Genomic DNA, 15,596 nt, shown 5'->3' with positions numbered 1-15,596 from the left:
AGGAGTAATAATGGTCTGGTGCCGTTTTTCATGGTTTGGGCTAGGCCCCTTAGTTCCAGTGAAGGGAAATGTCAACGCTAGAGCATACAATGACATTCTACACGATTCTGTGCTTCCAGCTTTGTGGCAACAGTTTGGGGAAGGCCTTTTCCTGTTTCAGCATGACAATGCCCCCGTGCACAAAGCGAGGTCCAAACAGAATTATTTATCTGTGTATTTTTCACCACATAAGGTACAATTCAACATTAGAAAACAGCCTTCTTGGTACATGTGCTGAGATATAAGGGAAAATTCTGTATTCTTACTTATCAGGATGATTACATATCTTACTTACTGACTTTATTGTCCCCTTGGGGACATTTTGTTGCAGTATCATGTACACGTTTAAAATGGCGTTTAAATACAGTAGAAAACAAATGGACAATACAACATTCATAACAGTTACATACCAATAAAAAGAGACTAGCCTGCTGGCCTTACTGGGTCGATAGGAACATTAGCCCGAGCTGTTTAGGAGGGATATCACACCTGGCACAAATTATTCAATCAAATGTATTTATAAAGCCATTTTTACATCAGCCAATGTCACTAAGTGCTGTACAGAAACACAGCCTAAAACCCCAAACAGCAAGCAATGCAGAAGCACGGTGACTAGGTGACTAGGATCACCATGCGCATGTCTAGTTCTGTCTTTTCTGCCAGGGGGCACCCTATACCTGCACCACACCTCTGCTGTTACTAGTGGCCGGCAGCATAGGCCTCTCCAACCCAGCTCCTCTTTTCTCATGCTTTTTTCCCTCTCCTCATCATGGAGTCCATGCACATTCCATGTGATAAGTTGGATTTTGTTGGTCTTTACTTCCACATTTCTATGGAGCTAAATAATACAAAACACAAAACAGATTTAAAAAGTCTCAATTGCTTTAGTGACAATAATGCAATATTAAACAGAATCTGATGTTCAGATCTACAAATGTTTGACATATTACATGTTATCAAGGGTAGCTGTGATCCAGGAAAGTCCAGCATACTGTAGATGAGCAGCCGACATGTTGATGACACAATTTACTGTAAAAAGGTCAAAGGTAATGCAGTAGCACGGGAGTGTGCAGCGCTTCTCAAATGTAAAATGTATGCGTTTCCACACTCTCGTCCTAATAAAGAGAGAATGCCCTCAAAAGACTGCACTAGGAGCATGGGAGTGAGGAGCACAGTAGTATGCATATTGAGAAACACCCATAGTTTGTCCAAAATAGAAGAGCCAGAGTGACCATAGGAGTTGGCAAGACAGCACAAACTGATCTGGGACCAGGCTATTAAAGAACTCCCTTAATAATTGTAGCTGTAACGCCAGGCATGCATTGTGTCTGACGGCTGACTGACATGACAGCCCATTACCAATCAATAATAATAAACCGTTCTGATTAATATGGAAGAACATCACACACAGGTGAACACAACATAAGATACAAATCCAAAATTACAGTCCCCTGCCAGCTTTACAAAGGGGTGGATATTAGCTTTACAGTGGAGAATGACAAAACAAGGTTATTTACATTTTACAGCACAATATCTTTGTAACAGGTTGGTGTTGTGAACGCGCCACAGTATGGCCCTGTTAGGAAAAATCCGCTTGAACACCTCTCCAACTGCTAATTACTAGCGGGAAACTCGTCTATCATCCCTGAGCTCCGACTTCTCCCACATGCTGACCTCTGACGTCACCTACTAAGAATATGACCTCGATAACATACCATTTCAGCACTTAAATGCAAACAAAATATGGAAATAAATCTGTTTTTTGAACATTACAACTTGTTCACAAGCATGATAGCTGTACTTTTTGTTTATGGTTGACACCGCTTGTTGGTCATTAGCCAATCAGCGTTTCTCAACAAGTTTAAAACACGTGAATGCATCCAACTGGTATTTACGACTTCACAACTGCTAATTACCACTTGGTTATGAAGTCAGTATTAAAGCGAAGCTGAACTTCCTGATTTAGCCTCGGTTTCAATTCTCATCATTCGGTAAATGCAACTGAGAACAAGACCTGGGTTATGGGGGCATGTTTTGATGTGGGTGTTCGAATGAGGGAAGTGTTTGTACTTTCACGCTGACAAAACAGTACACAGTTACTCACCCTTCTAGATAACTTGAAACCGTCAAACCAGATCTTGTATCTGGAAGTAGCCTAGACTAGCTAGCAAGCAAACTTCAGCCGTCCCAAAATTGGTTTGACTTTGGATATCCTATTGTTGGTGCTATTTTTCTTTTCAAATTGTTTTAAATGTAACCTTGTATTTAACTAGACAAGTCAGTTAAGAATAAATTCTTATTTACAATGACGGCCTACCCCGGCTAAACCTGACCGACGCTGGGTCAATTGTGAGCCGCCGTATGGGAGAGTGACAGACGATAAATTAGACATGTAAATGGTACATCATTTTCTGATTGCACACCTTTTAGTTGCCTCAAATGCTTTCTATATATATATATATATGCACACACACATTTCTACAATTTACTGTTGATTTAACATTTAAGTAATTGAAATCTGGCTGTATTGATATTTTTTAAATATTGTCCCATGTACCTTGTGTAATTCTAACTAGCCCCATAAGGATATTCAATGTCAAACCAAATTGACCATGGCATTGTGCTCCAAATTGATGATTACTTGGGGGCAGGATTGAAATGAACCCTTCATTCCACGACACACCATTTTTTCCTAATCATCTCGCAAACCTGTTATGGACGAGACTGACTTCAGGAGCGAAATGATCCCATTTACACTTTATAGTCATCAATTTTGACACTAGAATAACTGTTTGACTCATACCGATGCCACACCAGCCGTTTTTAAAAGGATAAATTCCTTATTACGTTCAGTTGCTCTTTAATAATCCATACTGAACAACATTCACCAGGGAGATTTAGCTCCACAATCCTTCATACATTGGTGTGAAACTTAATTTAAAAAATAAATAAAAAAACAGGCAGGCAGCAGAGATTAAACCATCCAGTCTTGTAGAGCCAGAGCAGAGCATTGTAACTCAAGTCAACACCTTTGTGCAATTGCTGATTAAAGACCAAATGGAAACATGGAGAGTCCCTGCCCCGAAGAGATTTGATCACAGGTTCCTGTATAAAAGCTTGCCAACTGCACTCATGAGGGGGAAAGAGGATCCAGATGTACTTCTGCACAATATTTAACCATTCTAAACCATTATGGAGTAGCATGGTGGATGGATGCACGGTCTGTCATGGAAGACTTGGATGAAAATAAATTATGGGATTTCTGAGATGGTGAAAAGGAGAAAAACACAAGTACATATTAGATCACATGGAATATATCATACAATGAAATGCGCAAAACACAAGCTGTATATCATTTGTTAAACATGAATCAACACACAAAGAGATTCAATAAAAACTAAATGCATAGCATAAAAAAGTGGCCAATTTTTTGGGGGGGGCCATTTCTACTGCACTCCATACCTAAACCACACCCAATTTAAAATTGGTTCATTAGGGCACGCAATGGAAAAGGAAAATTAGCATTTTAGATTGGACAAATTTGGATAAACCCTGCCTGTTCCCAGTCTGTTCTCTTCAAAAGATAGCCAATGAACACAACCCTAGTGTTGTGAGTGTACAGTAGCGGTAGCACCTCCAGTCCAGGAGACTGCCTGTGGTGAAAGCAGAGCAGTCAGAATCCAGAGCACTCCCGGTGAAGCAGAGGGAGAATACAGGAAGTACGACGTCGACTGTGTAAGCTGTGAACTCTGCTGCAGGTCTAATATTCATAAAGCATGAAAGAGTAGGAGTGGTGATCTAGGATCAGTCACCCCTGCTCATGTAATCATATTTATTATGATCTAGAAGGCTAAACTGATCCTAGATCAATACTCCTATTCGGAGGCGCTTTAGAAATATGAGCCCAGGCCCCGAACCGGGCTGCTTCCCCATCATCGCTGCGTCTCCCATGGGCGTTAGGCGGCATCTGCAGTTCCCCTCCAGGCCTCTAGGAGTCCTCCTCCTCCTCACGGTTGCCAACCACCCTCTTTCGCAAGGCCTCCTCTGGGTAACCCGGCCCTCTGGCCTCGGGACGTCCCCCTGGAGACACTCGCCTCCACACCTCCTCCTGTTCTCCATCTTCATCGTCATCGTCATCCTCCTCTCCATCTGCCTCCTGCTCTTCCTCCAGCTGCTGAATAAGCCTGGCTTGTTCCATCGTCTGTTTCTCTGGAACAGGAAAGTGACAAAGGCAATATGAATAACAGTACATGACAATTAACAAATATGTTACATTACATATCGCACACTCCATGCCATTGCGCCTAAACTAAAACATATATGCACACATGATTATGTCGCTGGGTCTCAACTTAGGAGGAATACAAAAAAGACGAATGTCCATTCTCCGAAATAAATGTTGACGATAAATGATTACATGTATTCTTCCTCTATAACTTGTCTAAGAGCTCTTGCTTAATGTCGGCACATAAAGTGCTACATATTTCACAAAGCTACATTCGCATGAACATGGATTCTCCGTCATCTCGTACTCACTCTGGTAGTAGTTTGGGGAGTTAAAGCGTCGTGATGGGAAGACAAAATCGGCTATGAACACCAGTATCTGGGAAGAGGAGGCACAAGGGAGGCTGGTTAGGTTATCGAGGAGAGCAGACTTGATGTTACTGTAAGATATTGATCTCTTGCGCTCTTTGCCTCCAATAACATCCAAAGTCATATATTTTTCCTACATTGCGCCATTGTTTTATAGGTGGCCCACTACGGAGGGTATGCACATACAACTAAATAATACGTTGACAGATGCCTTTCAGGACACCTTACATTATAAGTACATTCAAATCAAAGTGCAAGTAAAATCAAATTCTCGGTGCAAATTAAAATCAAAGACAGAACACATAGGGATCAGATATCAATGAGTATGACTTTAACGTACCAGTCCCAGGGCTAGGCCAGAGAAGAGTGTGGCCAGTCCAAAGATGATATAGGAGCCCCACACTGGAATACCCAACTGCTCTGTCAGGTAGTTATGGCAACGCTAGAGGGGAAAGGACAACAGGAACGCAATAAAAGGTAAGTTAAAGTAAGTCAAACCACCCTGACCATGTTTAAGAAGAACATTCTCTTAAAATTGTTCACAAATCATGTGAAAGTGTGTCCCAAGTGGCAGCTATTCCCTATACGGGTGCATTCAGAAAGTATTCACACCCCTCAACTTTTTCCACATTTAGTTATAGCCAATATTTAAAATGGATTCAAATTAGGTTTTTAGTCACTGTCCTACTCAATACCCCATAATGTAAAAGTGGAATTTTCTAGAGTCTATACATGAGGGTGATGGGAGAGAGAACCCGCAGGCTGTGGAAATTCAAAATAATGCATTTTAGACAAGCCGGGAGAGCAAAATACAGCCTAGAGCTCAAGAGTCAAACTCAATTCAAAGGGATTCAATTCACAATACCCCATAATGTCAAAGTGGAATTAGGTTTTTAGAAATGTGTATAAATTAAATAGAAATGAAAAGCTGAAATGCCTTTAGTCAATAAGTATTCAACCCCTTTGTTATGGCAAGCCTAAATAAGTTCAGGAGTAAAAAAGGTGCTTAACAAGTCACATAATAAGTTGCATGGAATCACTGTGCGCAATAAGTGTTTAACATGAATTTTGAATGACTACCTCGTCTCTGTACCCCACACAAAATGAATTATATGTAAGGTCCCTCAGTTGAGCAGTGAATTTCAAACACAGATTCAACCACAAAGACCAGGGAGGTTTTCCAATGCCACGCAAAGGGCACCTATTGGTAGAATGGTAAAAAAAAAATATATATATATATATATATATAGCAGACATGGAATATTTCTTTGAGCCTGGTGAAGTTTTTAATTACACTTTGGATGGACTATCAATACACCCCGTCACTACAAAGATACAGGCGTCCTTAACTCAGTTGCCAGAGAGGAAGGAAACCACTCAGGGATTTCACGATGGGGCCAATGTGGTGACTTTAAAACAGTTAGAGTTTAATGGCTGTAATAGGCGAAAACTGAGGATAGACCAACATCATTGTAGCTACTCCAAAATACTAACCTAATTGACAGAGTGAAAATGAAACCTGTACAGAATACAAATATTCCAAAACATGCATCCTGTTTGCAACAAGGCCCTAAAAATAATACTGAAGAAAAGAAAAAAAAAGAAAGTGGCAATTGCATTTTTGCCATGAATACTAAGTGTTATGTGTGGGGCAAATATAATACAACACATTATGGAGTACCACTCTCCATATTTAAGCATAGTGGTGGATCCATCATGTTATGAGTATGCTTGTAATGCTAAGGACTGGAGAGTTTTTACAGGATAATTTTTTTTAACAGAATGGAGCTGAGCACAGGCAAAATCCTAGAGGAAAACCTGGTTCAGTCTGCTTTCCACCAGACACTGGGTGATGAACTCACCCTTCAGCAGGACAATAACCTAAAAACACAAGACCAAATCTACACTGGAGTTGCTTAACAACATGACCGTGAATGTTCTTGAGTGGCCGAGTTACAGTTTTGAATTAATTCTGCTTGAAAATCTATGGCACGACTTGAAAATGGTTGTCCAGCAATGTTCAACAACCAAATTTGACAAATATTGTACAAAGCTCTTAGAGATTTAACTAGAAAGACTCAGAGCTGTAATCACTGCCAAAGATGATTCTAACATGTAAATGAGATATTTCCATATTTCATTTTCAATACATTTGTTAAAATTTCTAAATACATGTTTTCATTTTGTCATTATGGGGTAGTGTGTGTGTGTAGATTGGTGAGAATTAATGTTGAATTCAGGCTGTAACACAAAATGTGGAATAAGTCAAGGGTTATGAATACTTAATGACCAGAACGCTAAAGGCCTTGTTCCAAAGTGTGGTACGAATCGGGTCTAACAGCACGCAGGGAGATGGCAACAGCAGGACTCACCCGAATGAACATTGACAACTTGAAGAGAGCTGACATTGTGTTCATCCTGCAGAGGAAAGAAAAGGAATAAATACCTTTAAGACTTTTTAATGAGAATCTAATAATCAACAGCCAAAAACAAAGATAGTAACCAGGTTAAAGTGTCAGAATGGCTGACAGAGGGAGAAATAAGCATGGCCGCATTCCAAATGGCACCCTATTTCCTATATAGGGCTCTACTTTTGACCAGGGCTATGGTCAAATGTAGTACACTACATAGGGAGTAGGGTGCCATTTGGGCCTGCTGGTTATATGTCTAAACCTAAAACTAAGTGGCAAGTAACTACCAGGAGAGGTTGGAGTGTAGTATTTGATATTTCCTGTGGTTCTGAAGTGTAGTGTGTGTCACTGATAAGAACAATTGTGGTTAAGAATGAGTAAAAATAAGATGCGGTCTTCATGAGACAACTACCATACATTTCCATGTAGAGTCAACTACCCCTATATCACATACTGGGTACAGTCACTCATGTTATAGTGTTAAATATCGCAACAATCCCTTTGGACCGAAACTACAAATATGTATGAAACATCCTCCCTCGAAAGCAGTCACCAACCTCTGAGTCAAGATCACTTTCACAGTCAAAAAGCAATTTTTTTTTTTTTTTTTTTAAACGTGGCTTTAAAAAAAATGTAAGTCTATGCACCATTAACGTAATAAAAAACAGCTCAGCAGGAATGAGGTTGTTGTTCCTATGATCAGAGAAAGTGAAATATTCCACGATATCAAACTAAACACTACGAGCAGCTAATAACAAAAACGTAAGCCTATTGATACACATGATCTCACTCATAAAAACAGCAGCTCTTTGCTGTATTCTTTGACAGTCTCTCTCTGGTTATGGTTTTTAAAAGTTAAGTTAGTATCCACAAAAAGGTTTGATACTGTAAGCACTGTGATTTGATCTGATTGGCCAGCGCAGTAGGTGCACTTGATTTAGCTCTCGTGGTCCGCTGGGTTGGCGTACAAATTAAATGGTTAAAATGGGAACACTTTTCCAAAGCCCTTCGCACCTAGTAGGAATCAATTGCACCTAGTAGGAATCAATTGCACCTAGTAGGAATCAATTGCACCTAGTAGGAATCAATTGCACCTAGTAGGAATCAATTGCACCTAGTAGGAATCAATTGCACCTAGTAGGAATCAATTGCACCTAGTAGGAATCAATTGCACCTAGTAGGAATCAATTGCACCTACCGCCAACAGCACAAGACGAGAAAGAAAAAAAACAGTACACTGAGATAGGCAGAAACTGCTTCTCCAATAGAAATCCCCAATCACACTTGTAGGTGATGTCATGGCGACGTTGGATAGCTAAGCTCAGAAACACGTTATCGGGTCTAACGGTCATCTCGTGCCAAACTGCACAGGCGGTCAAATCAAAGGCACTCCTTCGATATAAAGTCGTTTTTGATGAAAATGTTAACGTGTCAGTTTGACACTTTCGCGAGTTTGGAGTAATTACCGTTCAACTATTTAAGACTGTGGCTTGAATCTAGGTTGTGCCTTTAGATTGAGAAAATTAACCACCAAGGAAGAATTTTTCACTTCTCAAACCTGGTCTGCTTGGCCTGTTTTGCCACCGTTCCCGCAAGTCTCGTGATGTTGCGCCTCTGAGTTTAGAAACTCTGACAAGGCTTTACCGTTGGCTTTTCTACAAAAATGTTTGCTGATCACTGCTCTAAACAGGAATGGGCATTTGACCTGTCAGAAGATTTTTTTAAGGCCGGCACTGGAAAATACATTTCTAATTTATCTATATGCCAACAGTGAGCAACAATGCCCAATTTATAATATCCACTACAGATAACAAATACTAATTGCCTCATACACAAAAATATCTGGACACCGCTTCAAATTTGTGGATTCGGCTATTTCAACCACACCCGTTGCTAACAGGTGTATTATATTATAGCGTTGAACACAATCTTCAAAAAAGGTAGTTACCTCAGCAGTGTGGCGCTTGCGTGTAGAAGCCTTTAGCTGTGCAATGGCATAGCATTGTTTTGTTAATTTAGCAGACAAGACGTTGTTATATCCCGAGCCCTAATCACAGTCAAGACAACTATTTTATAGTAAAAACATGTAATATAACATTAAAAATATATCTATATATTGCAACAGTTTTGCTGAAATACATTGCAGGTTTACAAACCAAAATCTGTCTTCTTTTCAATATACAGATGTTCAATTGAGTTTATTATGCCTGTTCTGTGGAATTTTCTACATAGATTAAGAATTCTACATTGAACACTGCATGGAGATGAATTATGGCCAAAATATGTTTGGTGAGTAGGCTTAATGATTGATGAAAACTAATGTTTTTGCATATTTCCAGTGTGGAACCTGTCTATGTTTAGTAGCTTAGGCTAACCAATTCTAAAGGCCACTAACAGTTGACAAAGTAGGGTCACCACTAAAGTTAGTTACCACAGCCACAAAGTCATAAACCCTGCCTGTCTGTAAAATTTAGCATCTTAATCTGATTTTAAACCTAACCACACCGTTAACCTTATAACTAACCTTAAATTAAGACCGAAAATAACACTTGTTTTCATAATTTTTTACGATACAGCCAATTTTGACTTTGTGGCTGTGGTAACTAGTGACAACCGGAATATAGCCTAAGCAGAAAATGACGCAATTATTCCAAAACTGCAGCTCATTGTTGGAACACATATCCCTACTTCAGTCAACCAGTCCATTTTGAATTTGTGATAAAACTATAATTTGGCAAGGAATGTAGCTTGTGTATCTCGTCAGTTAGATATGTTTTTTAAATTAGGCTTTTACTTCTGTAGGCGCAGAAGTAGAGGGAGGGCGTGAGACACGGAGGGAAAGGGAATTTAGGGAACATAACTCTGATGCTTGGCTTATATATTTTTTGGTCCCTCAAAGGCATATGTACAAATGGAACACTAGAGTCAAAGCAAATTAACGTCGTCTTCAAGACAAACTTTAAACCAAATAGTTTTACAGTATTATAATTATTTTTTATCTCTGGTTAAAGATTGAGTTGACGTCAGTTTGAGTACTCGAGTTCTTGATTACTCATGCCCATCCCCATCTTGAGTTGACCTTTTCATTACATTTCAGAAAGATCCAAAACAGATTTAGTTTCATTTTCACACAGAACGACCCAGTTTGGAGAGGAGACTAACGCTCAAACAATCCACTCACATGAAGGAAGATGGTCCAAACCAGGAAGACACCGGTTCAATGCCCTGCCACTTCTTCTCATCAATAAAGCTTAGGAAGTCATCTTTGGTGCGAGCCCCCTGGTACCTCCTGAACACACCATCCTTACAGCTGATTCACACACACACAGTTATAGAAATATAGCACACAATTGAAGACAGGTTAACAAGCCAATAGTGGCATTAACCACAATAAGGACAGAAGTAGTTTATTTGCCTATTGCGCCACTAAGCTATAGGGTTATATATATTTACAGTTTTACCATTGACAATCATTTACTTTTTTTATAGCGACATAGGAAGCTAGTGTCTAAACTGGGCGTAGGATCACAGCAGTAGCAAAAAAAAAAAAAGAGACATGAGAAAGAAACAGTAACATTTCGTCTTCCCAGACAAAGTCTGAAGCCATCTAACAGCCTCTCACATTCCAGTGAGGGTTATAAACTGAAATGATCACATTTACTGATGAGACCGAGTGCCGTCTACATAGAGTGGTTGGCAGTTGAGGTTTGTTGCCATGCATCTGTGAGAAGAACAGGATATGAGACATACAGTGACTTCAGGGTAACGGAAGAGAGAACTTACTGGTAGATGGTCGGAAGTGAAGTGATAATGAATCGTCCACTCAAACCTAAGGTGCGGGAAGGAGAGCAGAATGTTAGTGAATATGGCTTAATATCTCTGAATGACACCAACATCATCTTGCTCTTGACTAATATTACAGGAGGTCTACACAAACCTGGTAATGATGGGACTATAGCTAGATAAAATCACATGCATTGTCTACTCTACAAAACATAATGGGTGTTGTGGGAAACAGCCAGGGCCTTAATACAAAGCTCTCTGACCCCTCCCTGCCTAATTTATCTATGAAAGGAGTAGGGTGCAGTTGCCCATAGACAGTGATCTTGGGTCAGTTTAGCATTTCCCCTACTAATAGTTAAGGTTAGGGAGCTGATCCCAGTTCTGTACCTAGGGGAAACTTCATCCCGGAGCTCTGTGAAACGTGAAAAGGGAAGTAATTGACAAGCAGACGGTCAGGCAGGCAGTCAGTCAGTCAGCCAGGGAAGGCGAGTATACATACCAGGCTGTTCAGTAACATCTACTTTCGCTATGTTGACACCCATGTCCTCCCCCCAGTCGGCAAACTCATTCCACATGGGTTGGAGCTGCTGGCACGCCGGACACCAGGGGGCAAAGCTGCCGGGGAAGAGTGAGTTGGGGCCAAACATTGGCATGACAATAACATTAGCTAGACAGTTTTCAAACAAAATAAGCTGACACGACTACACAAGATTCAATGGTAGCAGTTGTCAACATGTTATGAATGATCAACATTAGCCATATCTAGGATTGTAAAAATCAGAGTTCTTCATATGGACACTGAAGTATACCTTAGCTAGGTCAACACAACCTACCCTATTCATTGACCGCTAACCACCTTTAGCTCCCATGGACGATAGTATCTTCTGGCAGGGGACTTTTGTTAAGAGCCCCAATGCTCATTATGAACGTTAAAATGCATCGCTTGCGGTACGGTTTTGGAAACATACAAAACATATCTTTCATATTAGCGAGAAATAATTACTTCATACACACCTTTATAGGGGTGGAGTTCCCACACGGCCACATCTCCATGTTACAGTGCTTGTTGACAAAAGACAACAAGGCCACCTGTGCTAATTAGCTATCTAGCGGGCTCCAAACACCTGTGTGTAAGTAACTGGTGAAGAAGTGTAGTTCAACTGGAGGCCCACACAGCATATGGATCTGTGCAAAACTGCTACAGTAAGTATATCTTTGAATTTGAAAGATTATTTTGGGCTGATATGAAAGCATAAACTTTTGAACGGTAGTGGGTTCACTTTGAAATGTCCTTGTTTTTGAAAGGAAAAGCACTTTTTGTCCATTAAAATAACATCAAATTGATCAGAAACAGTGTAGACATTGTTAATGTGCACCGGGGCCTCCCACTCTTTCTATTCTGGTTAGAGACAGTTTGCGCTGTTCTGTGAAGGGAGTAGTACACAGCGTTGTACGAGATCTTCAGTTTCTTGGCAATTTCTCACATGGAATAGCCTTCATTTCTCAGAACAAGAATAGACTGACGAGTTTCAGAAGAAAGTTCTTTGTTTCTGTCCATTTTGAGACTAATCAAACCCACAAATGCTGATGCTCCAGATACTCAACTAGTCTAAAGGCCAGTTGTATTGCTTCTTTAAATCAGCACAACAGTTTTCAGCTGTGCTAACATAATTGCAAAAGGGTTTTCTAATGATCTATTAGCCTTTTAAATGACAAACTTGGATTAGCTAACACAACGTGCCATTGGAACACAGGAGTGATGGTTGCTGATAATGGGCCTCTGTAGATATTCCACTCAAAATCAGCCATTTCCAGCTACAATAGTCATTTACAACATGAACAATGTCTACATTGTACTTCTGATCAATTTGATGTTATTTTAATGGACAAAAAAAAGTGATTTTCTTTCAAAAACAAGGACATTTCTAAGTGACCCCCAACCTTTGAACGGTAGTGTATGTTTAAAAAAATAATAATTTGCAAGCGATTATTATTGATGTTCCTAAACGTTAAAATACAGTGTTGGATTTGTAGACCACATGCAGCCAATCGTGGGAGAAACTAACAGCTGAAAACCCTACGGAGAAGGCTTTTCGAGAGCTATACATAACCTATCTGCAGTTCAAATAACAACAAAGTCACCTTTTTCGGTAAGCAGAACAGCTAAAAGCAAGCTATACAGTGTCTGTTTACAATTAATGAAGTAAAACAAGCTTTATTTGGGGTTTTAATGGGGTTAGACAGTTGAACTAAAGTTATATTCTTCGAGAGTCCATAGCTACCATTAACCTAAGTAAAAAAAATGGATGTAGCAATCTCAGATTTCAACTACACCATAATGTAGAGGCCTGTGACATGCGGATCTCGACAGATCATTGCAGAGTGGTCTGCATTTTTCATGCTGCTGTTGGGAGCGGGCAGTCAAGACAGACAACTCTGGGATGAACACATTTTTGTTGTCCCGCAGATTATTTGGAAATGTTAGTCTTTCTGCGTTCTACGCATTAGCCTCCCTATTGTAATAAAAGCACATCTTTGTCACATTATTCACATTCTCAGAATTTGCTGCCTCAAGTTAAAGTAGTCTACATCTCATCTCATCGTTGGGAGTGTAAAAATCAAGTGTGAATAGTATATGTGTGGTCTCAATGAAAAACGCAGACCGTGCTGCAATGATCTCTGTTGGGAATTCCAAAAATGTCATAGCATGGGGCCCCATAGATTTTGTTATAATGTTTGAGTCACTCAGATAGCAGAACACAGCATACGCCATAGCAAAATGTGTAGACATGCAAGAAAATGTCTTTAAAATGGCACATTTCTCTCTGCCCCATGACAAAATTACAGGAAATTAGCTTGAAAACAGCAATTGTCTCAGTGGCCAAGAGGGTGTCTTTTTTTATTTATATGGTGCCTCCCACCCCCACTAAGTTTGCCACCGTTGCTTAAAGAATTCCTAGAGGAAACACTGTTAATTCTGTGTAGACACCTAACAACAATACTCAGTATCCAGCAGCCAAACGCTAACTTTCCACCTCATTGGACCTGATTATGGTGTGTACTTGAAAGCATTTCCTTTAGATTCCTAGCTGCAAGCCTATGCAATAATGTAGCGAACGTTCTAAAGCCAAGGCTACGCTAGCTTATCAAGATCAGAACTAGGTGATTAGGTGTGGTCTGAAAATCAACACGTGCCGATTCAAGACTACAAAAAACGGACTATTGCAGAACAACGTAGCTGTATGGCTAACTAAGCAGTTAGCTTTGCATGCTTGCTAGCTGTACTTACAATTCAATCATCCATTCCCCTGCCAAGATGTCTTCCCAGTTTCCGTCAGTGATCTCTTTGAGGCTACTCGGTTTGGCCAAAGCTGGCTGCGACATCAAGTAAATAACCAAAATTAGTGAACATGTTAGGAGAATCGATTTTGATCGCAAAGGTAAAGAAGACAACATAGCATCGCCGATTTTATGATCCAGCAAGGGCGCCATGTTTAGGTCAACTCGTCGTCGCCCGTCTCTACTTCGGTCGTTGTTAGTTACCACAGTCACAAAGTCATAATTATGGCTAAACCCAGCCTATTTATACAATTTCTCTTCTTAACATCAGATTTGAACCTGACCTTAACCACACTGCTAACATTATGTCTAACTCTAACCTTACATTTTTTTAAACTAATAACATTTTCACGATATTTTGACTTTGTGTTTGTGGTAACTAGTGGCAACCCTCTACTTTTTCTTTTTTTGCATTACACGAATATTGTACAAACCAATTTATAAACCGGGATGCTGATTGGCTGACCGCCGTGGTATAGCAGACCGTATCCCACGGGTATGACAAAACATGTATTTTTACTGCTCTAATTACATTGACAACCAGTTTATAATAGCAATAGCCATGGGTTATTGGCCATATACCACAACCCCTCAGGCTTTATTGCTTAAATATATCACATATAACAAAAAAAAGCCTAAATAAAAACATAATACATAAAACAAGAGACAAAAAACGAACATATATATTACGCTATAGACGTATATTTTGACAAATACTGTAGGCACGTCTTTGATAATTTGATATTTTTATATGTTAGGGATGTTATATAATATTGTAAATCAATTAGAAAAATATATATATTTTTTTTTTACCCATGAACTTACCCATGAAAATGTTTCCCAATAAAATGAACAAATTCACAATATATTGGCAGTCACTGTGCGTGTATGTAAAATAAAAAAGAATATCACATTTGGTAATGCTTATAGGTCTACTCGTCTCATCACTAATATATATGTTAATATCTGTCCAAAATATTTCAATATGCAAACAATCAAAAAATAAATGCTAAATATGAATTACATATTTAGAAATAAGACAATTACGAAGATAACATCTGTGAAGGATCTTGTAAGAGACTTATCATACTTGATCAGTTATCAAATATTTATGTGGATTAGTCCATACACGCTGCCATTTCACATCAAATGAAGATGTGCATTGAAAAATTGCAGCAGGGGTAAACTTCCTGTTAATTAATTTCTCTGACTAAATTGTTATTCAATTTCTTATCTAATATATTGATGCCATTAATTTCTACACTATCACTTTAACTTCAACCCTGTACTTCCATTAAGCCCAGCTAACTCTGAAACCGCCCCTCAGCAGTTTTCTAAACAACTGTAAAATATACAGTTCACATTGACAGCTCTTTAATGTCACATTAAAATTCATGATCGGTGGGATTTTATTTCGTAGTTTAGAATTGT

At 39.4% G+C, this 15,596-nt stretch overlaps 1 protein-coding gene across 1 annotated transcript; it reads right to left on the bottom strand.

Annotated features, from left to right (window-relative positions):
- Positions 1-903: 903 nt before the first annotated feature.
- LOC139553176 (thioredoxin-related transmembrane protein 1-like) lies at positions 904-14,379 on the bottom strand. The gene is made up of 8 exons (XM_071365204.1): positions 14,116-14,379; positions 11,326-11,441; positions 10,827-10,872; positions 10,225-10,353; positions 7,005-7,050; positions 4,973-5,074; positions 4,576-4,642; positions 904-4,248 (listed from the first exon to the last, which is right to left on the bottom strand). The coding sequence occupies exons 1-8, from the start codon at positions 14,316-14,318 to the stop codon at positions 4,028-4,030; spliced, it is 930 nt and encodes a 309-aa protein (XP_071221305.1). The 5' UTR covers positions 14,319-14,379; the 3' UTR covers positions 904-4,027.
- Between the last annotated feature and the right edge of the window lie 1,217 nt (positions 14,380-15,596).

Source organism: Salvelinus alpinus, chromosome 25, assembly GCF_045679555.1.
Source record: "Salvelinus alpinus chromosome 25, SLU_Salpinus.1, whole genome shotgun sequence".
NCBI lineage: Eukaryota > Metazoa > Chordata > Actinopteri > Salmoniformes > Salmonidae > Salvelinus > Salvelinus alpinus.
Note: the sequence above shows the minus strand (reverse complement) of the source record. Positions and strands in the feature narration are given on the sequence as shown.